At 49.0% G+C, this 23,891-nt stretch overlaps 2 protein-coding genes across 9 annotated transcripts in view; one reads left to right on the plus strand and one right to left on the minus strand.

Moving 5' to 3' along the window:
• The first annotated feature begins 13,227 nt into the window (after positions 1-13,227).
• LOC138754929 (paired mesoderm homeobox protein 2-like) overlaps positions 13,228-23,891 on the plus strand; it is a 28,825-nt gene continuing 18,161 nt past the window's right edge. The window contains exon 1 of the mRNA XM_069919958.1: positions 13,228-13,483. Coding sequence (XP_069776059.1) covers positions 13,258-13,483 — 226 coding nt within the window. The 5' untranslated portion in view covers positions 13,228-13,257. The remainder of the gene's footprint in view (positions 13,484-23,891) is intronic.
• The window catches only part of card9 (caspase recruitment domain family, member 9), an 81,536-nt gene continuing 72,408 nt past the window's right edge, over positions 14,764-23,891 (minus strand). For 3 of the 8 annotated variants that reach the window (XR_011351939.1, XR_011351937.1, XR_011351940.1), the window contains 2 exons: positions 17,317-17,593; positions 14,764-15,475 (listed from right to left, as the gene is read on the minus strand). Coding sequence is in view for 3 of the 8 variants with exons in the window: in XM_069919760.1 (XP_069775861.1) it covers positions 15,448-15,475 (28 nt within the window). In the remaining 5 variants the exon portion in view is untranslated. The remainder of the gene's footprint in view (positions 15,476-17,316; positions 17,594-23,891) is intronic. The other 5 variants (XR_011351949.1, XM_069919760.1, XM_069919744.1 and 2 more) reach the window with 3 other exon arrangements.

Raw genomic sequence — 23,891 nt, forward strand, 5'->3', positions numbered from 1 at the left:
AGAGCGGCTGCAAGATATGCGCAGCGCTTGGGATGAAATGGTTATAGAAGTTGACCATACCCACGAACTCCTGCAGCCCCTTGAGGTTGTCCGGGGGTGGGAACTCCTCGATTGCGGCGACCTTTGTAGCGGCAGGCGTGGCTCCTTCAGCCATGATGGTATGGCCCAGGAACTGCATGGACACTTTCCCGAACTGGCACTTGGCTGGGTTGATCGTGAGGCCAAAGTCGGCCATTTGGGTGAAGAAGGTGCGCAGGTGGGCCTTGTGTTGCACCCAAGTAAATGAAGACAAAATCTAAGTCCCTGCCCACTGAGTCCATAAGGCGCTGGAAGGTCTGGGCAGCGTTCTTGAGCCCGAATGGCATGCGAAGGAATTTGAACAAGCCAAAGGGGATGATGATGGCTGTGTTGGGTATGTCCATGGGGTGCACTGGGATTTGGTGATACCTGCGCACCAAGTCGATCTTGGAGAATACTCTCACGCCATACAAGTTGGCCGTAAAGTCCTGGATGTGAGGGATCGGGTAACGGTCAGGAACTGTCACCTCATTGAGCCGCCGGTAGTCTCCACAGGGACACCATCCGCCAGAGGCTTTCAGGACCAGGTGGAGCGATGAGGCCCAAGGGCTGTTGGAGTACCGAATGATCCCCAGCTTCAGCAGATGTGAAAACTCTTCCTTCACCACCTGGAGCTTGTCAGGCGGGAGCCGGCGTGCCTTGGCGTGGACCGGTGGGCCTTGGGTGGGGATGTGATGGAACACCCCATAGCGCGGTGAGGCAACGGAGAACTGTGGCTTGAGGAGGGCCGGAAACGCTGGAACTCATCCTTGGCCATCTGTGGCTGCTCTGTGCGGAAGGCGTTGAGGCAAATGGCCTGGAAGGTACGGGCATCTACCAGACGCCTACCCCAAATGTCAACCAGGAGCTCGAGGGCGAGGAAGAAGTCGGCACCCAGGATGGTGGTCAGAAGGGACGAGATGGTGAACCTCCACGAGAACTTTTGCCAGCCTATCTGGAAATGGACAGTCTTGTCTCCATACGTCCGGATCTCCGTTGCATTGGCCGCATGGAGGGGAGGTCCTGGACTTGATGGCCATGGCAGGAATGACGCTGATCTGGGCCCCAGTGTCGACAAGGAAACATTAGCCACTGACTGAGTCCCGCAGGTAAAGAAGGCTGTGCCTCTGGCCAGCCACCGCAACCATTAACAGGGCTGACGACACTTCCAAGCCTTGACTCCCCAGCGCTGGTGGTTGAAGCAGAGAAGATGCCTTGCCTCTCGTTAGGTCTTTGTGGCCCCTGTAGGGACCAGGTGTTCTATCACAGTGCTAGAGGAAGCCTTGGAGTGGTCATGCCTGGGAATCGCGACCTGCTGGACTGCTGAGCCCTCCTGGAATCGCTCGAGCCATAGCATTTGAGTCTTCTGAAAAACCTTCCTCGGGTCAGCAAAGCTCTCTTGGGCCAGTAGTGGCTTGATGTCCTCAGGCAGATGGTCAAGAAAGATGTGCTCAAAAAGTGGGCAGTTGGTGTGATTGCCCATGGGTGCGAGCATTTCGTCTATTAGCTCAATCAGGGACTTGTCCCCCAAGGCATCGAGGTGCAGCATCCGAGCAGCACCCTGCCACCTGGATAGTCTGAGGAAACCGATGAGCACCCGCTTGATGGTCCCGTATTTATCTTCTGTGGGTGGGTGTTGAACGAGGTGCAGCACACATTTGGCAGTGGCCTGGTCTAGGGCGGCGACCACATGGTAGAATCTGGTCGTTTCTGAGGAAATTTGGTGGAGGTGAAACTGAGCCTCTGCGTGGCTGAACCAGGTCTCCCATCTCCTGCACCCAGAAGTCGGGGAGCTTGACGGCTATAGCACTGACCGAAGGGTCGTTCATGTTGGGTTCAAAGGCGTTTGAACCTGTCGGGGACACCAATTGTAGCGTAGTTACACTGCTAATTGAAATAACACACAACCAGACAGGTTGAGCTCAGTGAGCAGAACTGATTTATTGCAGGCTACCTGGCTGGCCTTATACTCTCAGCTGAGAACCGCGCTGGGGGCGCTGACATCACCAGAGCGTCACGTGGGTCCCTAAGAGCGGGCTTCTGAGCCCGGTGCCGAGGTCGAAGGGGAAACCCCCGACTGTGCCATTTTGGCCGGCTGCCCCGCGGCGTGGGTTACAAGCGGGGCCAGTTTGCCTGCCTAACGTCGTGCTGCCACAACAGCTTCATAACTTACTCCTGATAATCAGCTGTCTAAGATGGGATGATACAGCAGAAAGGAATGTCTCATGTGCCTTTAATGGCTGTTTAAAAGACCTGTTCAATCAGTTTTACAGCTCCTCTTCCTGCAAACCCTGGTATTTTTCTTCTTCGTCCCTAATTTATTTTAAAGATATTACTGAAGATGGTTCCACTTTAGACAGTATTTTCTAAATCATAACAAGTCGCGATTTTAAAATAAAAATCCTTACATCAACTCCATTATTTCACCAATCACCTAAAACTTGTATCTACCAGTATCATTCTCTCCACTCCCTCCCCAAAGGAACTTCTTTCCTACCTCAGCTTATCAATACATGAAGTTCAATACCTCTGTCCTGAATACTGTCCTAATAAATCTGTTCTGAGGCCTCTCTGAGACTTGACAGCCTTCCTAATGTGGTACATCCTGAAAATGAATACAATACTTCAGCTTATGCCTAAGGCCCTAATAATGAAGTCACAAATCCCAGATTCCTGTTTTTATTGCACCAATCAATGTGTCCTGCATTGTCAGGTGCAGACACAGATCTCTTTGTTTCTGTGCTGGATCCACCAGTTCTTCAAATTATACCATTTAATGCACCTTGCCCCTCTTCATTCTTCATTCTTCCCAACAAAATGTTTCCATTTTACACTCCTGAGGTTTAGATGTAATTAGCCACGTGTCAGCCCATTTTATCACGCTGTCCATGTCCGCAGTGTGTTGCATAGCTAAATACATTATAAAGTGGTCCAAACACCAACTTGTGTAAAGTTCCTGGTCTGAAATACAATTGTTTACTGTTTTCAGGCTCTTAGCCACTTTTGTATCTATCATGTCATTATCTCTTTAATCATAATGTCTGTTATGTAATACAGTTTCATATCCATTACTATCCACACTTTTCACTAATGAGAACAAGTTGCCCATGAACTCTCATTATTTCTATTTTGAATGACTCGCAAATCCCATTTATCCATGTAAACCTCCATGGAGTAGCTCGAAGCATAAACAAACTGCTGGAGTGTAGCATGTCGAATGACTCAATGACTTGTTGACTCAAACCGAGGCTTTTATTAACAAAAGACTGGAGCGTAGTACATAGAGGTCGACCAGTCCAGATTGAACTGGGTCTGATTTGGAACAGCCCTTTATGCCAGTAGGTGTGGCTACGGCTCTCAGCCAATCACTATCGCTATGTGTAAATATAAACAAAATATACAGCGGTGATAGAATCCCATACTATCACATTCACCCTGGGATGGCTAAAAAAAAAGGGGGGGCTACGGAGTGGTGGTTTTCTGGGTACTTAATAGTGTGTAGTCTGGACTCCCAAGACATGGGGGGATAGCATGCAGGGGTTATGGGCTGTAACGGTCGGATGGCCTGATCATCTGACGTGATCGCCGTGGCACCGGGATCGGAATAGCTGGCGGGGGCAGTGCAGGATTGTTGCTGGAGTCCCTGAATGTGGGTGTAGTTTCGCCTAGTCCGCAGTCATTGTTGTCTGTGTGCTGGTCCGGTCTACTGCCGCCGTCATCCGCGAATTGCTGCTGGTCCCGTTGTCCCAGCATGTTACGTAGGGGAGGTTTGGGTTGTAGCTAGTGCTCCTGCTCGAAGCAATACTGCGCTCCAGAAGATACTGCCTCAGCTTAGGACTCAGTCGCTGTGGATATAACTGGGGTACCTGAAAATGGCAAAAATGCTGTGCAGTGCGTTTATGACTGTGGAGACGGTCATGTCTGGAGAGGGAATAGCAAATGGGAAACGGAAGTACTCATCGACCACCGTGAGAATGTAGGTGTTACGGTTTGTTGAAGGTAGGGGCCCCTTGAAGCCCACACTGAGACATTTGAAGGACCAGGTGGCTTTTATGAAGTGGGTCTTCTCAGGCCGGAAGAAATTGGGCTTGTACTCAGCGCATATGGGGCAGACTCGGGTCATGGAGCAGATCTCCTTGACCATATAGGGCAGGTTGCGGGCCTTTATGATGTGTGCGAACCTGGTGACCCCCGGATGACAGAGCTCCTCAAGGAATCTCTGCAGCAGCCTGTCCAGCTGTACGCTGGTGCATGTCCCACGGGAAAGGGCATCGGGTGGATCATTGAGTTTGCCAGGCCAGTACAGGATGTCATAGTTAAAGGTAGAGAATTTGATTCTCCACCTGGCAATTTTGTTGTTTTTGATCTTACCCCACTGGTTGTTGCTAAAAATTAATGAGACCGTGCACTGGTTGGTCAGCAGCGTAAAGCACCTGCCAGCGAGGTAGTGTCTCCAACAACGTATAGCCTCCACAATGGTCTGGCCTCCTTCTCGACAGAGGAGTGTCGGCTTTCTGGGCCCTGGAGGGTCCTGAAAAAGAAGGTGACAGGCCTACTGGCCTGGTTTAAAGTGGCTGCCAGTGCAAAGTCGAAAGCATCGCTCTCTACCTGGAAGGGTATCGATTCGTCTATGGCATGCAGGGTGGCTGCGGTGATGTCTGACTTAATGCGGTTAAAGGTCGCTCTGGCTTCTGCTGACAAGGGGAAGGAAGTGGACTTAATGAGTGGCCATGCCTTGTCAGCGTACTGTGGGACCCATTGGGTGTAATAGGAAAAAAACCCCAGGCAGCGTTTGAGTGCCTTCTGGGTTTGGGGCGGTGGAAGGTTCATGAGAGGGCGCATGCAGTCGAGATCTGGCTTTACCCCCCAATTTTCCACCACGCAACCTAGAATTGCGAGGCGAGTGGTCCGGAAGGCACACTTCTCAAAATTATAGGTTAGATTCAGCCATTTCGCGGTTTGGAAGAATTTCTCAAGGTTGGAGACTTGGTCCTGCGGGTCGTGGCCACAGACAGTGACATTGTCCAGATACGGGAATGTAGCTGTTAGGCTGTTCTGGTCTACCATCAGGTCCATTTCCCGTTGGAAGACCACGACACTATTAGTTACACTGAAGGAAACCCTGAGAAATTGGTACAAATGCATGTTCACTTCAAAGGCCATGAAGGGGCGGTCCTCCGGACGGATTGGGAGCTGGTGGTAGGCTGATCAAAGGTCGATGGTGGAAAACATACAGTATTGGACGATCTGATTCACCACGTCCATGATTTGCGGAAGAGGGTAAGCGTCCAAGAGCGTGAAGCGGTTGACCGTTTGGGTAAGCATCCCGTATGAGGTCATCAGTGATCTCTGCTGCAGTTTATCGGTGCATGCACATGCTCTGCCCAGTAACCTTGGTGCCTGTAGGTAGGTTCTGTAGGACTCACCCAGTTGCTGTCTCCTGGTCGCCAGCATGTGCCTGACATATACCTTATTCACAGGTCATTCATAGAGTTTTTTTAGCACATTCAAGGCTGCTGTATAGGAGCTCACTTCCTGGATGTTTTCATAGACCCTCGTGGACACCATCAACATCAAAACCAATAGTTTATCAGTGTCTTCCTCCATGATGGGGTCCGAGCGCAGCAGGTATGCCTCAAAACACCTCATCCAGGGCCTGAAATCACTCTGAGCAGTGGCTGACTGCGAGTCGATGCTGAGGCATTCTGATTGCAGCTTTTGCTCCATCCATTGAAAATTTTGTTAATAAAATTGTAGCGCGTCGAATGACTCAAAGACTTGTTGACTCAAATCAATGCTTTTATTACCAAAAGACTGGAGCATAGTACATTGAGGTCGACCAGTCCAGACTGACCTGGATCTGGTTAGGTGGAGCCCTTTATGACCTGGCCAGTAGGAGTGGCTACGGCTCTCAGCCAATCATTATCACTATATGCAAATGTATACAGTGGTGATAGGATCCCATACTATCACATGGAGGAACTCCGCAGATCATGTGCAAAGGAATTGTCAATGTATCCAGTTGAGGTCCTAGGTCAGGTCCAAGATTTGGGAGGGAGCAGAATCAGAAGAGGGAGAGGGGAGTCAGGGCAGTAGATGATAGGTGGACTAAAAAGGTGAACAAATGGGCAGATGTCTCCAGCGTTCCTGCTGGGTAGATCCAGTAGGCAGGGCTGCCCACTGTCCCCAGTGTGGTTTATGTTAGTTATTGAACTGCTGGCAGAAGTGATCAGATGGGATCCAGAAACAAAGGGGTTCAAAGTGCCAAGAGGAGCATAAAATCAATTTATTTGTGGATGATGTGCTAGCATATCTGACCGACCGGGGGCTGGGGGGGGGGGGGGATCATTGGCCAGGCTGAAGACCACACTGAAAGATTATGGCAAGATCTCTGGGTACAAGATAAATTTGGATAAAAGTGAAATCATGCCATTGTCAAAGGGGGATCACAGGCAGTACTGATAAGGGACCCAGTTTAAATGGCAGCAAAAGAGCATTAAATATTTGGGGATAAAAGTAGATAAGGATTTGAGTAATTTACATAAACTCAATTATCACCCTTTGCTCTGGAAGATTGAGGAGGATTTGGATAGATGGAAAACCCTGCCCAAAACCTTTGTGGGACAGGGTTAATAGTGTTAAAATGAATGTGATGCCAAGACTGCAATATTTATTTCAGTCCTTGCCCAACCCATTGCTTCAGAGCTTCTTCAAAGCACTCAATGAATGTGTCACAAAGTTCTTGTGAAACAGTAAGGTGGCTCGGGTGTCCATAAAAAAAATTACAAACTGGGAGGTCTGAAATGACCAGACTTCAAAAAATACAATTGGGTGGCTTAGTCGAGGTTTATCACTTCCCTCTATGAAGGAGATAGTACCCCCTTCCTGGGCACAAATTGGACTGCACACGGTAGGAGAAAAGACAGCAGGAGAGTTAATATATAAATGGGATAGTAAATTGATAGCAAGGGAAACTGATAACCCCATATTAAAACATGTAAGATAGACAAGGGAAAAAAGACATCAATGTATCAAGCTAAAGATGGGGTTGTCTCCTAAAATGACTTTGCCCTGAACAGATTAATACCTATGACTCTGGATAATAAGATTCTGGATAATAAAATCCTGGACACCTGTTGCTGGAAGGGGATTAGGTGTATCAAGGATTGTTATGAACAGGGGCAACTCATGTCATTTGAACAGCTGAGGAATGAGTATGATTTGTCAAATAAAACCTTCTATCTTCAGTTAAGATAATTCTTAAAGGATAATTTGGGACCATTTATGGCCCTAGCCATGTGTAGTGACATGGAGATTCTAATTTGAGGGGGAACTTTATGTTTATTTTGATGATGTATCTCCTATTCCAATGTGAGGGCCCGAAGCCAGGCTTGTACAAGTCGAGGGAAAGGTAGGAGTCGGACATGAGCACAAAAACCATGAGAGGTGCTGGTCAGGCCTGTGTTGGGAGAGCATGACAGCAGGTTATTAATGCCGTTACATGTTGGTGCAATATAATTTCCTGCATAAACTGTACCTCAAAACACAAAAATTACACAAATCCAAACCAGAAATTTTGGAAATGTGCTTTCGGTGTGGTGTGGAGATTGGAACCTTTATGCATCTAATCTGGCTGTGTACAAAGGAGATCCTTCTGGGAGGACCTGGGTGACATTCTGGAAAAAATTACTAAGGTGGATTTTCCACAGGATCTGGAATTGTACCTTTTGGGGAACATTATGGACATGAGTTTTCAACTGTTCAAGTACCAAATTCAGTCTGTGAAGGTCACCTTGTCGGTAGCCAGGAAGTGTATTGCGGTCATATTGAAGTCACACTATCAGCTAAATATTTACACGATTCAATACCTAGATGCAGAGTTATATTTCCCTGGAGAAAATCATGTACAATTTAAGGAGGAAATAAGACACATTTGTTAGGTTATGGCAACTTTATCTGCAACAAATAAGTACGCAGATATAGTTACACCCCTTCTAAATAGTACTAATATAGGTGCCTAACCTTTTATCCAGAATTCCAAAAACTGGCCCTTTTTTTGGTAGATGACGTTACACATAAGTAATGTTAATTTCTCATAATAAATTCTCTGTTTTCAGAGGGAGACCCCTCTCCCAGTCCCCGTCATCCTCATCCCACCCCTGTGGGCATCCTCTTTTACCTTTGGTGGAAAGGTGATTCTGGGCCCCCGGCAACCAGTGGGAGGGAAGCAAGTGGCAGCTGATTTAATGCAGGAGCAATAGCCATCTTCTTTACTCATAATCTCCCACACAACTGGAACCACTCTGATGCTGGCAGAGAAGTTCCAACTGCATGGGGATTGTGGGTAACAAAGATGGCCATTGCTCCTGCATTGAGTCATCGCTGCAATTCGGTGCTGTGCTCTGTAAACTCCTGGCTGAGCAGCACTGTACCCTTGCTGCCGGTGAAGTGTTAGATAGATTTGGCGGGGGCGAGGGGACAACGGACGGCACTGCGTGCCGGGGTGTGCCTGAAGACTGGTCTGAACAGCAGATGGAGCATCTGAAAGCCACCGGCTCCACTTCCCAGATGGCCTGCTCCTCTTCAGTTCTGCACTTCGTGTCCGGCCTTTTGACCTGCTCCAACCAGTCTCTAACCTCCACCTGACCAACGTGCTGATTGAGAGCCTCCAGTACGGTGCATGTCGAAGCACCGCTCAGCCCGGCCAGGGGCACAAAATAACCTGGCACTGGCCCTTGGGGGGGCACAATGGCCAGCAGCCAGGGGTAGGGGGCGTGATGGCCGGGGCTATGGTTGGGAGGGGGCAATGGGCGGTGGGGACTAGGAGCAAGGCATTTGCTTAAAGGAACCGGAATCAAAATGATTCTGAACAACAGCAAGTGCCTAGTCCTGATGATCCTGGATAAAAGGTTAAGCATCTGTAATAAATGACTGACATAAATAAAGTGGGTCGTGGTGCAGATGATGTGCTCTTGTTTCGTTTTACTCAGTTACTTTGGGTTTATATTTGGTTCCTTTAAGGGTTGATGCCTCCATACATGTTTGGTTCTTTGTGTTTGCTTAATTTACATAATCTTTTCCTTGTGGTATTAGGATATGGGACGGAAGGGAGGGGTGGGGGGGAAGGGGCTTGAATATAAGACATCATTGTTAAGAAAGATTGTATTATTGTTTTGGATTTGGAAAATCAAAAATAAAATATTCAAAAAAAAGGATGGTGGGTCAAAGGAGCCAGGTTATGGAGGGGTATTGGTGGAGATGGGGATAAAGATAAGTAATAATAAGGCTGGTGGTACTGGCATTTTATAAGCAAGGAAAGAAATAATTAGCAAACATACTGGAAGAGATGAGCGGGAGTTGAAACCAGATGGATGATGAGATCCAGTGGAAGTGGGGGTTATGGGGATGGGGACAGAAATAGGAGAACCAGACATGGATCAGAGAGAGAGGGGGAGAGTTAGAACACAGGAGGTAAGGGTTTCCTGAAACTGGAAAGTTCAATGTTCATACCATTGGATTATTGACTATCCCCACCTTACCTTCATCTCTCCCTTAATAACTACTTGGAAACTTACACATTATGGTCACTACCTCTAAAATCCTCCCCATTGACACTATGGTCACTTACCAGGGATTGTCCAAAACTTCCCCTTCTCTTTTTAGACTAACTATACACTAGGATCAAAAGGGTTTTACAACATATTTTAAGCATTTCATCCACCTGATGCCTTTCACATTAAAGCAATCTCTGTTAATACTTGGGAAATACACTTTCACCCTATATTTTTGCATCTTTCTACAATTTGGCTCTATATTTTCTCTTCTATTTCCTGCTGACTGGATTTTCTCCCTGATTATACAGCAATAGATCTCTTAACCTATGCAACATACCTCATTTTTTACATTTACACACACACACACCAGATGATTCTATACCCTGAAACATTAAATTGTCACATCTCTCCATCAATAAGATGGAGTTTAATAACAAAAGAATCTAGTATGGATAGTTTATAGGTCTCTGGCCAATAACTATGCAGTACAACAATACTCAAGAAATTTGAGGAGCTTGTAATGAAGGAAATGTAATGATTAAAGGAGACTTCAAACTGGCAAAAGTACAGTTTGGAAAACAATTGATAGAATGCATTTGAAACAGTTTCTAGAAAAGTGCATCGTTGAGCCCCTCCAAGTGCATCTTATTTGAGACTTTATTGTGTGATTACAGCATAAATTTGCAAACTGAAACAAAGGATTTTCTGAATGAGTGATGATAAAACAACAATTTTACATAAATCAAAATTAAAACAAGTTTAAAGGTTCAGAATTAAACAAACCCAATTATATACGTATAATGGCCCTAGATTGCTAAAATAGATTGAGAGTATATTTTAAGAGTATGATGCTAGAGGAGGAATGGTAAGTAAACAAAATAAATATTTTGTTCTCATTTGATGACAATTCTCAATGAATAAGGCTTGATACTTTGGAGGGGGGGTGTGGGGGGGGGGGGGGGGGAAGTATTAAGCATGAAGATTGGGAAATGCTGTGAAACCAGCAAATGAAGGTTAGAAATTGACAAAGAAAATGATATTATAATGGTAAATTAACAACAAATGTCAAAACAGATTATAAGTGTGTATGTTAAAAGTAAGAATGGTGTGAAAGTAAATGTAGATCACTTTGAGATTGAGAAAGGATAAAACTGATTTTTTAAATATAATCACAGGAGGAAAAATAAATTCAAGGATCTTTATTTTCAATATTCTTTTATTGTTAAATTGACTTTAAATATTTTGGATAGTGTGTGAAAAACTCTGCTCCAGAACCCTTACATTTTGGGGCACTGACAAAACTTAGATGTGCCTTACCTAAGATGCAACTTAGGTGGCAAGGGGAGCCATTACACCAATCTTACTTTCCATTGTAATTCCACACTCTGTCATTTGCGCTCTTTACCACCATGGCTGCATGAATGTTAGAGATAACCTGTTAATCCACTCACAGAAGAACCCTTTTCACTGTACTAGATATTTTGTGATAAGTAAACTTCACGCAGAGATGTTTTTTTTTTGTCTGTGAGATTCCAAGGTTGTGGGGCTCTAACAGAAAATGGAGTTGAAGTCAAAAATCTTCCACGTTATTATTTTAAAAATGGTAAGTTAATTGCTCAAGATGTAGGTATATAGTGATGGAATGAGGGAGGGGGTGAGGTTGATGAAATTGCCCTGAGAGTTGGCATAGACTCTAGGCTGTAACATAAGAAGTAGAAAAGACAGTCATGCTGGAATAAATGTGATGGGATGGATGTATCATCTCAGCTTCGATTCTTTAAGTTCTGATGTTCATTGACATATTTGCTAATCAAACATAATTGCTTTAGGTATTTTTGCAAATGGCAATTAATTTTGTCCCTGACCATTGATCCACCACTGATTTTAGTCTATGTAACTGCTTCATTCCCTCTCGCCATTTTTAAATCGTGGGTTTGATTCGCCAACTTCCAGATCTTTGTCTCTGAAAAATAATGCCTCTGCAAATGTTACCCCAACTCCAAACAACCCAGGAGGAAGTGCAGCCCAATGGCCTGATTTTGCTTCTGCGGGACTCCCGAACTTACAAGTCCTGTACCTTGTTTGACTCTTCCTTTACCATCAAGTTGGCAACATCCACTGTTCCAGTGAGATGAATGTAAAATTCTTATAGTACCTCAGTCTTCCCTCCGATTCCACAAGTAAATCTACTTATGGTTCTCAAACTTGCCCCTTCCTTCTGACATCATTGCTTCTTCCAATGTTTACTATAAGAGCAGTTCCTCCTCCACCCTCTAATGTTCTGCATTGATCCTCTTACTTGTGGGAAACACAAGAACTACGGATGCTGGAATTTTGAACAAGGAGAAGCTGGGGGGACTCAGAAAGTCAGCCAGCACGCATGGAGAGAAAGGAATGGTTAGTATTTCAGGTTGGGACCTTTTTCTACACAATGACAGTTGTGTTACTCCTGTCTATCCCCTAACTATTGAATCCTTTACAACAATTGCAGACACATAGTGCATCATAGGAAATGACCCATGATGTCTGCACCAATTACAACGTCCAATTAAACTAAATCTCTTCTGCCTGTTTATGATTTACTTTTTCTGGATATTCGTGTCTCCATCTAACAACAACTTAAACTTTACTAACGTATCTGCTTCCACCACTACCTCTGGCAGCCTGTTCCAGGCACAAACCACAGGTTTTTTTTGATTATTGCCCTGCATAGCTCCTTTAAACTTTCCCCCTTCCACCTCAAATTGCATGTCCTTTAGTATTTGACATTTTAATCCTGGGGCAAACCAAGAAATTCTGACTGTCAACGTGCACCCAACCGTTTGTCCCAAAGTACGGAATTAGGGTATCTCAAAAAACTCGACTTAAATTCCAACCAAGAGCTTACACCTGGTTACCTATTATTGAATTCACTTTCTTCTAGTAGAGTTCAGCCTGCATCACATGCCAAGTGTTTCACTATTTTATATACAGACCACACCATTGTCCAGATTCGATTCCAATTACCAATTCACTCCAGATACGCGATTTTCTAGCTATAAAGATTCCAGCCCGCATCTCACTCCCGGCTCTATTACCCCTTCCCTCTAAACATTACACGAATCGGTCCGTTATTTCATAGATAAAACACCCTGGGAACCAATCTCAAGGGCTGAAAATTGTAGACGGAGAAGGAATTTGAGATTCCCTGACGCATCATTTTGGGACACAACAAGGGTGGGGGGAGTCACTTTTAAGGTTTGATGACCGTCCAGCTTTAGGATGTTTTTAAAGTTGCGTTTCGGAGCCCGTGGGCGGGATGTTGAAGTCAGATGAAGCCGCAGGGCTTGGGGAGGTGGAGACTGTACAGTTACACCCGGGCTGAGTCACGGCAGAGGTTAAAGTGGGCGGCTGCCCCGATCCTTTTTCTCTGCGAGTTATGTAAGAATCCCAAGGGGAGAGTGGGCTGCGAGGCAGGAACTGGCAAAACCTTGAAAGGCGACTTTTGGTATTCGTCAGCAAGAAGTGCGGAGTGTTTCAAAGCAAGTCAAAGTTGCGAAAAGTTGTAAAGGGGTGGGGTTTGCGGGGTGCGGGTGGTTGCTGGTGGCCACGGGACTGGCGGGGTGGGGAGGGGAATTGGGGTGAGGAGGGTGGACTGTTCAAACTGATGGAAAAGGCTAACTCTCCGCGCTCGGATGGACTGGACGCGCCAGAGGCTGTTCAAAACAGAAAAAGCTTCTCGGTCAGTCATCTGCTCGACCTGGGAGAGGCACCGGACATGAATGGTGGGACGGAGACGGCCAGAGGGGCGAGGGAGGTCGGCAGGAGGTTGAAGGATCAGCCCGGGCTCGGTGGCGACGGCAGCGGAGGAGGGGAGGCGGCTCGACAGAATGGTGAGTGGATCGGGGGGGGGGGGGGTCAGAGCTCAGGGTAACCCGCACTGAAGCAGGACTTTTTAAATACAAGTCAGACGGCCGGCGTGAACACTCCACCAATCCCACTCATTTCGCCCATTCAGTCATTATTACAGTGGCAAATAACTCCATTAAAACACCAATGCGATGTTAGCTTTATGCTGGGATCTAACTAACACCATAAACGTAACTGAATTTTAAAGTAATTCCTGTATGTTTGCAGATTCATACTGAATGTGGGATGATAACATTGGGATGTGAGAAAATCGGGTTCTTAAACTAGGGGTCGCCCATTTAAGAAAAAGATGATTTTTCTTCTCTGAGGTTTTGAGTCTTTGAACCCATCTTCAAATGGCACACAAAGCGCAGTCTTTAAAGACTGTTTTAAAAAAAGTTAGATAAGAAGGGTGGTGGGGGTTTAAAAGTCCTGCCGTTAGACAGGAATGCAGAGTTGAAGGCAATCAGGTCACCCATGATCTTATCAAAAGGCACAGGAGGCTTGAGGGGCCGAATAGACTACACCTGGTCCTAAATTCTTTTGTAGGCATTATCAATCAAAAGTATTAGTCTTTGGCTATGTATGGCTGAATATTTGGCCTAATCTCTGTAACCTGGTGAGTCCGATGTATTTTCTATAGTTAATTTCTAGAACATGACACACTTGCCATTTCTTTGAAATTGTATTTTTTTAAAATGTATTATTGAGGAAGGCTGTGAACCAGAATAATTCTGCCTTGCCCTCCCATCACTTTGTTTTCTCCCCTTTTCCCATTGGGGTCCAATGGTTGTTTCACTGGGTTAGTTTTCAAAGAGCCTTGATTATGGTCCAGAGAGGAGAGCATGGTTCAAATCCACCAAGTGGTTGATAGGTTTAATTTCACATATTGAATCACTTGGCAAATAAAAGTTAATATCCAGTGACAGTGAGTGTGCGTAGACAGAAAGGCAGAATGATCAGCCACAGTGGTATCAAGTAGTTTAGCATGTTTGAGGAACAAAGTGGATTATTGTGAAAAACAAGGACAAATAAAAGTGGTCATGAACCTATCCAACTGTGTTTGGTTCACAGTTACCTTTGGGCGAGTCTGACAGTTTCTTTCCCCAGTGCTGGAAAAGTGTGACTTTAAATCCACAGTATGGCTGTCCCTTCAAATAGCCCAGCAGACCACATAATTCGGAGGCACTTTGGGCTCTTTAATTTCTAAAGACCAGAACAAAGGTGTAAAGAATAGTGCTAAATAAACACAGGGGCCGGGGGTGTACATGTTTAATTTGCTGGAATAATTCAATGATTTTAATCCAGGTCCCAATCCTCTTTATTTGAATTTTTGTGTTGCATGGTCTAAAGATTAAGTTGCCAAAATTTAGATTCTAGTCATGGAAAGTCTGTGTCCAAACACACAAGGCAGCTTTGTAGAATATTAAGTTTTAAAAACTGACAGGAATGTTTCTGGAAATTTTGAATCACATCATTTAAAACTTTTTCTTGTACTGTTGAAGTGGCATAGCTGTCTGGCTTCAGTTCTTTTTACTGTCTTGCAACCGGTCTTCTGAGCTGCTTTCCACCATATCGCTGCTTTCATCTTCAACTTCCTACTTTATAATCTGGTGAGTGCCATTTTGGTTATTTTTTAAAAAATACTTCTTCCATTCGATCTGTTCTAAGTTGGTCTTGTCTCTGCTATTTTATCAGATGCCTGCACACCACCACTCCCAGATGTGCACATTCCATCTTCCTGAATCTGCACTGAAGCATTCACATCTCTATCTTACTCAGTATCATTTCTTCAAGTTTGTCCAGGGGCCATACCTCCACGCCATACAAAGTTGTTGGATGGACATGTGTATTTTAGACTTTCTGTTCAGCTCCATTGATCCTGACCAAGCACCAAATATTCCTGCTGCTCAATTCCACATTGCCCATACTGGTGTTATTTGATGATTCAGTTCCTCATCCAACTCTGCATCCTGCTGAATAGTTAAACCACAGATGCTTGATGTCAGCAAATTAAATATTTTCAAAACTGGGATTTAAGAGTGATTAAACCTTAATATTAAAATTTTCAAGGATTAGAAATATCCTTAAAATATCATTGCCACAATGATCAAATATATCCCACCACTAGGTTGTTGCTGTTCATTCTGTCTCCCTATTTGTCACTTTTTACCACTCAATCTATTACTCCTCTCTCACAGTCATTCATTCTTTTTCCCAGTCTCTCACATTTCCCTTATTCTCCCCTACATACCCTCATTCTTTCACCACTTGTTCCTCCCGTCAGTCTCTCTTCACCCTCATTCTACCACTTGTTCCTCCAACTTTGCCACTTTCCACATGTCCATACCTTGTCACTCTCCCTTCCATCTGTCGCTCCCCCCCACCTACTCTCTCACTTTTCTAATCTTTTACTCTCCTTCCCAGCCTGTCGATCTCCACTGCTTCCACCAATCTGTAATTTTTCCCCTACTCTTCCTCCTCCTGCTACTCTTTCCCCCATTCTCTTTCATTTCCAACCCTCCGCCAGTCACCCCCTCACAGCCTGTCACTCCCCCTCTAGCTTCTCAATCCACACTCCACTGACCCCCCCCCCAATTTTTCCTTCCATCTGCCCTATCCCCTCTATGTCTGGTACATTTCAGAATCAGGATTTATTGTCATGAACAAGTCATGAAATTCAGTGTTTAGCGGCAGCATCACAGAGCAAATGTTCATATTAAAACCATCTTACGACATAACTATAAAAAATAAAATAATAATAACAATAAAGCAAGGCAGTGTCTGGTTCATTGATTATTCAGGGATCTGATGGCAGCGGGGAAGAAGCTGCCCCTGGGCCGCTGATGGCAGCGGGGAAGAAGCTGCCCCTGGGCCGCTGATGGCAGCGGGGAAGAAGCTGCCCCTGTGCCGCTGATGACATCGGGGAAGAAGCTGTCCTTCTGCAGCTGAGTCTCTTAGTCTACAAAGTAACTCTTGTCTGTTATTCTTCACTTGTTCCTGTAACACATGCCCCCTGCCTGATAGTTGCTTATTTCCCCCATCTTCTGCTTGCTCTGTTAGTTCATGTTCAAGTTTATTTATCATCCATTTATATAAGTACAACTCAAGGAAACAGCCCTCTGGTCTTCAGTGCAACACACTGCAAACACACATACAGACATAACACATGTACAATCAATACATATGTACAGTACTTAAAGTTCAGCCATCAAGGGTTAGCATGAGCAGATAGATCATCAGTATGCCCATGGGAAGAAGCTGCTTCTCAGCCTGGTGGTTCTGGCTCTGATACTCCTCTATCTCTTCCCTGATGGAGGTAGCTGAAAGATACTGTGTGAAGGGTAGTAGGGATCCTCACTGTTTTTGCAAGCCCTCATTAGACAATGACCCTGGTCAAACCCATCAATGGTTTGGTGGGGGAGGGGGGGAAATGAAGGGATTACCCTAGTGATCCTCTCTGCTGCTCTCACTGCTTGACTCATTCCTTTGTTTTTTTTTATCTCCACTTCTGCATATTTTCCTCTTTAATTTTTGCACATGTATCTCCTTGTCCTGGTCCATTTGTGTCTCACTCCCATTATTGTCTCTCTTCGACGCTTTCTCTCTCTCTCTACCATCACTCCCCTTGCTTTCTCTCCCTCCCTCTCTGAATAGCCTTCTATCGCTTATTGAGTACATTTATTTCTGCTGAAATGGTGATGCTGAGGAAGTGGCCTTCCTGGCATTCTTCTGATGTTTTCAATGTTCATGTAGAATAAATATAACAGAGGCAGAGCAGTTGATAATCAGAACAATTGAGAGAAAATTAACTTACCCTATCGATCAAATTATTGCATTGCTTTGAAGAAATTTTCAACCAAGGGTATTTATTTCAAAAGCGAGTGTGTGAACTTGATTCTGAATTTGGTTGACTGTTGTGATTAAGCCCAAGCATGTAGAGCCCACTGCTACAAATACCAAGAACTCTACCTCTTTTAGTGGAGAGATTTTTAAAATTAATTTTTTCATTCCCAAGATGGAGACTGGTAGATGGTATATAAAAAAAAAATAGCTTCAAGGCCAATGGAATTTTGGTCTCTATCTCAAGAGAGCTGAAATAAAAAAGAGGTGGAAATTAGGATACAGTTACATACTGCTCCAGTTTGGTTCCCTCTGGACATTGCGTTCAGATCTGGGCACTGTGTCTCAGGCTGAAATATTTGTCTTGGGGATAGGGTAAGGAATTAAGTTGGAAGGCATGTTACATGTTCTACCTTCGGTTCCTTTGAATATGAAGGTTAGAAAGTGATGTAATTATGATGTTTACAGTGATCCAAGTTGCTAAGAGGATAGATGGAATATAATTCCTCTACTCAGGACTTTATAACAGATGGCATTTTCTTCAAGTTAGAAATGGGCTGGTCACTAGTGATTTTGGAAGGATTTCTTCACACAAAGGGGAATGGGGATGGGGAAACAACATTCTCCCACATGAACTGTCAAAATTGTGATTTTAATTGAAAAGTTCCAAACTTACATTGGTAGAATCTTGTTTTAAAAAAAAAAATGACAGGACCAATTTTGATCGAACTGATCGGGAGAATGAACTTGGAAGTCTGAATCCTTTGTGCTGAAGGCATTTCATATTCTTACTTCACAAAGTGGTTTGATGGGTCACTTCAGATAGGCATTTAGTTATCAGCCACATGGATGGGTGGTATCTAGGCCTAGACAATGTCAGGAGGGCAGTCCTTTCCTGGAAGAATATTAAATTCTGTTTTTTTTAATAATGTCTTCCCTGCCATTTTTACTGATCCCATTTCTTTTTCAAAATTATTAAAATCTAAATGTTCATAATGTCCCTGTGCAGATTTGAAAACATTATCTTGATTTAAAATCAGTAATGGAAGCAACAAAGTTGAAATCCAATGTAATGGAATCAATAAAATTTCTAAAGAATGCAACCCCTTTCAGAAATACCAACTCATTTCTAACTAGGGTATTTTAATAAATACCACATGGGATGTTAGCCCCCAAAATTTGTTTTAACTTGGCTCTATTAGTTTAATCCCATTCCATAGATTTCAACGCAGGATCTCAGGTAACATATACTTTGTTGCTTCCATTACTGTGTCTTTGTCATATTTTAGATGACCCTAAAATTTAGGCTGTCAGTCCCGTCACTGGATGTGTAAGCTTCTACAATATAATTTTGAGCATGCAATTCTTCAAAATAGTATGGTAGAAGTTTATATATCCACTATTAGAATACTATTGTCCTAATCTACAATACTGATATTCTAATCCTTCAGCCACACTATTAAAACAAATCATCGGGTTGTTGCCTTTGCCGCTTGTGGATCCTTTGTGCTGATCGTCTGTTACATTTCCATACATCAGGGGGCACATAGAAAGCCTATGTAGCAACCTGGCCCACACCAACCCATTCACCCTGCTGGTCATCTCCTAGCCCAAATGTGAAGGGATCTCCAGTTCCCACATTTCTATTATTAGCCACCACAGAACTGAAGTAGAAGCAAATCATTCTTGATCCTGAGGGATTATGTTGCAAGGAGGAGAAGACATTTGTAATATTTAACTGTGGATACATTTTTAAAAAAGTACAATTAGATGTCTAAGTTGCCAAAGTCTGTAGCTGTTGCTCATCTTGTGCTAATATGTTGTGAGTCGGAGGGAAGGGATTGAGAGGCTTGCTCTCACACCTGGACCTTGTCTGCAGTCTCTAGTAGGTCTGTACCCTATCATTCCGGCCCCCAGCGCATGGTGGGTTGATCTATGGATGGCACTGGAGTCCTGATTGTTGCTGAGTTCCCTAGGTTTGAAGGGCCTTGAAGTTAAATTTGTATTAAGCCAAATAAATGCAAACTGTTTCTTTTGCATCTCCAACATGGGTGCAACAGGCTTTGCAACTGCCCTTTTTGCTTCGGATCACTCGAATAAATCACGTTCAAGAAGTCAAACAGGGAAGTGTGCAGACGCCTTGGTTGAAGTCAATGCACAAAACGGGAGAAACTCAGCGGGCCAAGCAGCGTCCTTGATCCAGCGTTTCGGGCTTGAGCCCTTGCTCAAGGTACAAAGGCCACTTTGACCGGCTGGGGTTATCCAGTGAATAAGCTGGGAGACGCCGTGAGGTCGTTTCAGACCTTTGGCGGAGACATTAGTCCGGGTCGCTTGTCAACACCTGTGTTGGACGAGAGGAGGAGGAACCCCGGGGTGTTCCCAACCTTTCGGCAGGCGGAGGCGGGGCTGCGGTCACTGGGGTCTGGGCTGTGGTGAGGCTGACGCCCGAGCTGGACACACTCGCTTCAGAGGCAGACGGTCGCCGGGCAGCTCACCCAGCTCCGGTCCGGCCCACGTCGCTCCCATCGGGGCTGCGGGAGAGGAGGTCGCTTTATTTTCATAGTTTTTAACCCTATCGCCTCTATACAGAACAACCTTGCAAAGCACTTTGTCAACCATGAAGTGGCAGGTAAGCAACAAGCTCCCTCAAACAGTGCAGTCGCTGACCTCGGGATCGTCTGTTTCAGTGACATTGGTTGAGCGGTAACATTGCCGCATGGAAATAGCCCCACAAGGGCTGAACCCACGGTCCGTGGAGGGACCTGATTTGAAACGTGACGGCGCGTCTGCCCGTGGACTCAGACCGGCCCACTCTGCCAGTGGACCGTGGGCTCAGACCAGCCCCACCCCCCACTCTGCCAGTGGACCGTGGGCTCAGACCAGCCCCACCCCCAACTCTGCCAGTGGACCGTGGGCTCAGACCAGCCCCACCCCCCACTCTGCCAGTGGACCGTGGGCTCAGACCCGCCCCACCCCCAACTCTGCCAGTGGACCGTGGGCTCAGACCAGCCCCACCCCCAACTCTGCCAGTGGACCGTGGGCTCGGACCAGCCCCACCCCCAACTCTGCCAGTGGACCGTGGGCTCGGACCAGCCCCACCCCCAACTCTGCCAGTGGACCGTGGGCTCGGACCCCCCCACTCTGCCAGTGGGCCGTGGGCTCAGACCAGCCCCACCCCCAACTCTGCCAGTGGACCGTGGGCTCAGACCAGCCCCACCCCCAACTCTGCCAGTGGACCGTGGGCTCGGACCAGCCCCACCCCCAACTCTGCCAGTGGACCGTGGGCTCAGACCAGCCCCACCCCCAACTCTGCCAGTGGACCATGGGCTCAGACCAGCCCCAGCCCCAACTCTGCCAGTGGACCGTGGGCTCGGACCAGCCCCACCCCCAACTCTGCCAGTGGACCGTGCGCTCAGACCAGCCCCACCCCCCACTCTGCCAGTGGACCGTGGGCTCAGACCAGCCCCACCCCCCACTCTGCCAGTGGACCGTGGGCTCAGACCAGCCCCACCCCCAACTCTGCCAGTGGACCGTGGGCTCAGACCAGCCCCACCCCCCACTCTGCCAGTGGACCGTGGGCTCAGACCCGCCCCACCCCCAACTCTGCCAGTGGACCGTGGGCTCAGACCAGCCCCACCCCCAACTCTGCCAGTGGACCGTGGGCTCAGACCAGCCCCACCCCCAACTCTGCCAGTGGACCGTGGGCTCGGACCAGCCCCACCCCCCACTCTGCCAGTGGACCGTGGGCTCAGACCAGCCCCACCCCCAACTCTGCCAGTGGACCGTGGGCTCAGACCAGCCCCACCCCCCACTCTGCCAGTGGACCGTGGGCTCAGACCAGCCCCACCCCCAACTCTGCCAGTGGACCGTGGGCTCAGACCAGCCCCACCCCCAACTCTGCCAGTGGACCATGGGCTCAGACCAGCCCCAGCCCCAACTCTGCCAGTGGACCGTGGGCTCGGACCAGCCCCACCCCCAACTCTGCCAGTGGACCGTGGGCTCAGACCAGCCCCACCCCCCACTCTGCCAGTGGACCGTGGGCTCAGACCAGCCCCACCCCCCACTCTGCCAGTGGACCGTGGGCTCAGACCCGCCCCACCCCCCACTCTGCCAGTGGACCGTGGGCTCAGACCCGCCCCACCCCCCACTCTGCCAGTGGACCGTGGGCTCAGACCAGCCCCACCCCCCACTCTGCCAGTGGACCGTGGGCTCAGACCAGCCCCACCCCCCACTCTGCCAGTGGACCGTGGGCTCAGACCAGCCCCACCCCCCACTCTGCCAGTGGACCGTGGGCTCAGACCAGCCCCACCCCCCACTCTGCCAGTGGACCGTGGGCTCAGACCAGCCCCACCCCCCACTCTGCCAGTGGACCGTGGGCTCAGACCAGCCCCACCCCCCACTCTGCCAGTGGACCGTGGGCTCAGACCAGCCCCACCCCCCACTCTGCCAGTGGACCGTGGGCTCAGACCAGCCCCACCCCCCACTCTGCCAGTGGACCGTGGGCTCAGACCAGCCCCACCCCCCACTCTGCCAGTGGACCATGGGCTCAGACCAGCCCCACCCCCCACTCTGCCAGTGGACCGTGGGCTCAGACCAGCCCCACCCCCCACTCTGCCAGTGGACCGTGGGCTCAGACCAGCCCCACCCCCCACTCTGCCAGTGGGCCGTGGGCTCAGACCAGCCCCACCCCCAACTCTGCCAGTGGACCGTGGGCTCAGACCAGCCCCACCCCCAACTCTGCCAGTGGGCCGTGTGCTCAGACCAGCCCCACCCCCAACTCTGCCAGTGGACCGTGGGCTCAGACCAGCCCCACCCCCAACTCTGCCAGTGGACCGTGGGCTCAGACCAGCCCCACCCCCCACTCTGCCAGTGGACCGTGGGCTCAGACCAGCCCCACCCCCCACTCTGCCAGTGGACCGTGGGCTCAGACCAGCCCCACCCCCCACTCTGCCAGTGGACCGTGGGCTCAGACCCGCCCCACCCCCAACTCTGCCAGTGGACCGTGGGCTCAGACCAGCCCCACCCCCAACTCTGCCAGTGGACCGTGGGCTCAGACCAGCCCCACCCCCAACTCTGCCAGTGGACCGTGGGCTCAGACCAGCCCCACCCCCAACTCTGCCAGTGGGCCGTGTGCTCAGACCAGCCCCACCCCCAACTCTGCCAGTGGACCGTGGGCTCAGACCAGCCCCACCCCCAACTCTGCCAGTGGACCGTGGGCTCAGACCAGCCCCACCCCCAACTCTGCCAGTGGGCCGTGTGCTCAGACCAGCCCCACCCCCAACTCTGCCAGTGGACCGTGGGCTCAGACCAGCCCCACCCCCAACTCTGCCAGTGGACCGTGGGCTCAGACCAGCCCCACCCCCCACTCTGCCAGTGGACCGTGGGCTCAGACCAGCCCCACCCCCCACTCTGCCAGTGGACCGTGGGCTCAGACCAGCCCCACCCCCCACTCTGCCAGTGGACCGTGGGCTCAGACCCGCCCCACCCCCAACTCTGCCAGTGGACCGTGGGCTCAGACCAGCCCCACCCCCAACTCTGCCAGTGGACCGTGGGCTCAGACCAGCCCCACCCCCAACTCTGCCAGTGGACCGTGGGCTCGGACCAGCCCCACCCCCCACTCTGCCAGTGGACCGTGGGCTCAGACCAGCCCCACCCCCAACTCTGCCAGTGGACCGTGGGCTCAGACCAGCCCCACCCCCCACTCTGCCAGTGGACCGTGGGCTCAGACCAGCCCCACCCCCAACTCTGCCAGTGGACCGTGGGCTCAGACCAGCCCCACCCCCAACTCTGCCAGTGGACCATGGGCTCAGACCAGCCCCAGCCCCAACTCTGCCAGTGGACCGTGGGCTCGGACCAGCCCCACCCCCAACTCTGCCAGTGGACCGTGGGCTCAGACCAGCCCCACCCCCCACTCTGCCAGTGGACCGTGGGCTCAGACCAGCCCCACCCCCCACTCTGCCAGTGGACCGTGGGCTCAGACCCGCCCCACCCCCCACTCTGCCAGTGGACCGTGGGCTCAGACCCGCCCCACCCCCCACTCTGCCAGTGGACCGTGGGCTCAGACCAGCCCCACCCCCCACTCTGCCAGTGGACCGTGGGCTCAGACCAGCCCCACCCCCCACTCTGCCAGTGGACCGTGGGCTCAGACCAGCCCCACCCCCCACTCTGCCAGTGGACCGTGGGCTCAGACCAGCCCCACCCCCCACTCTGCCAGTGGACCGTGGGCTCAGACCAGCCCCACCCCCCACTCTGCCAGTGGACCGTGGGCTCAGACCAGCCCCACCCCCCACTCTGCCAGTGGACCGTGGGCTCAGACCAGCCCCACCCCCCACTCTGCCAGTGGACCGTGGGCTCAGACCAGCCCCACCCCCCACTCTGCCAGTGGACCGTGGGCTCAGACCAGCCCCACCCCCCACTCTGCCAGTGGACCGTGGGCTCAGACCAGCCCCACCCCCCACTCTGCCAGTGGACCGTGGGCTCAGACCAGCCCCACCCCCCACTCTGCCAGTGGGCCGTGGGCTCAGACCAGCCCCACCCCCCACTCTGCCA

This window comes from Narcine bancroftii, chromosome 1, assembly GCF_036971445.1.
Source record: "Narcine bancroftii isolate sNarBan1 chromosome 1, sNarBan1.hap1, whole genome shotgun sequence".
Classification (NCBI taxonomy): Eukaryota; Metazoa; Chordata; class Chondrichthyes; order Torpediniformes; family Narcinidae; genus Narcine; species Narcine bancroftii.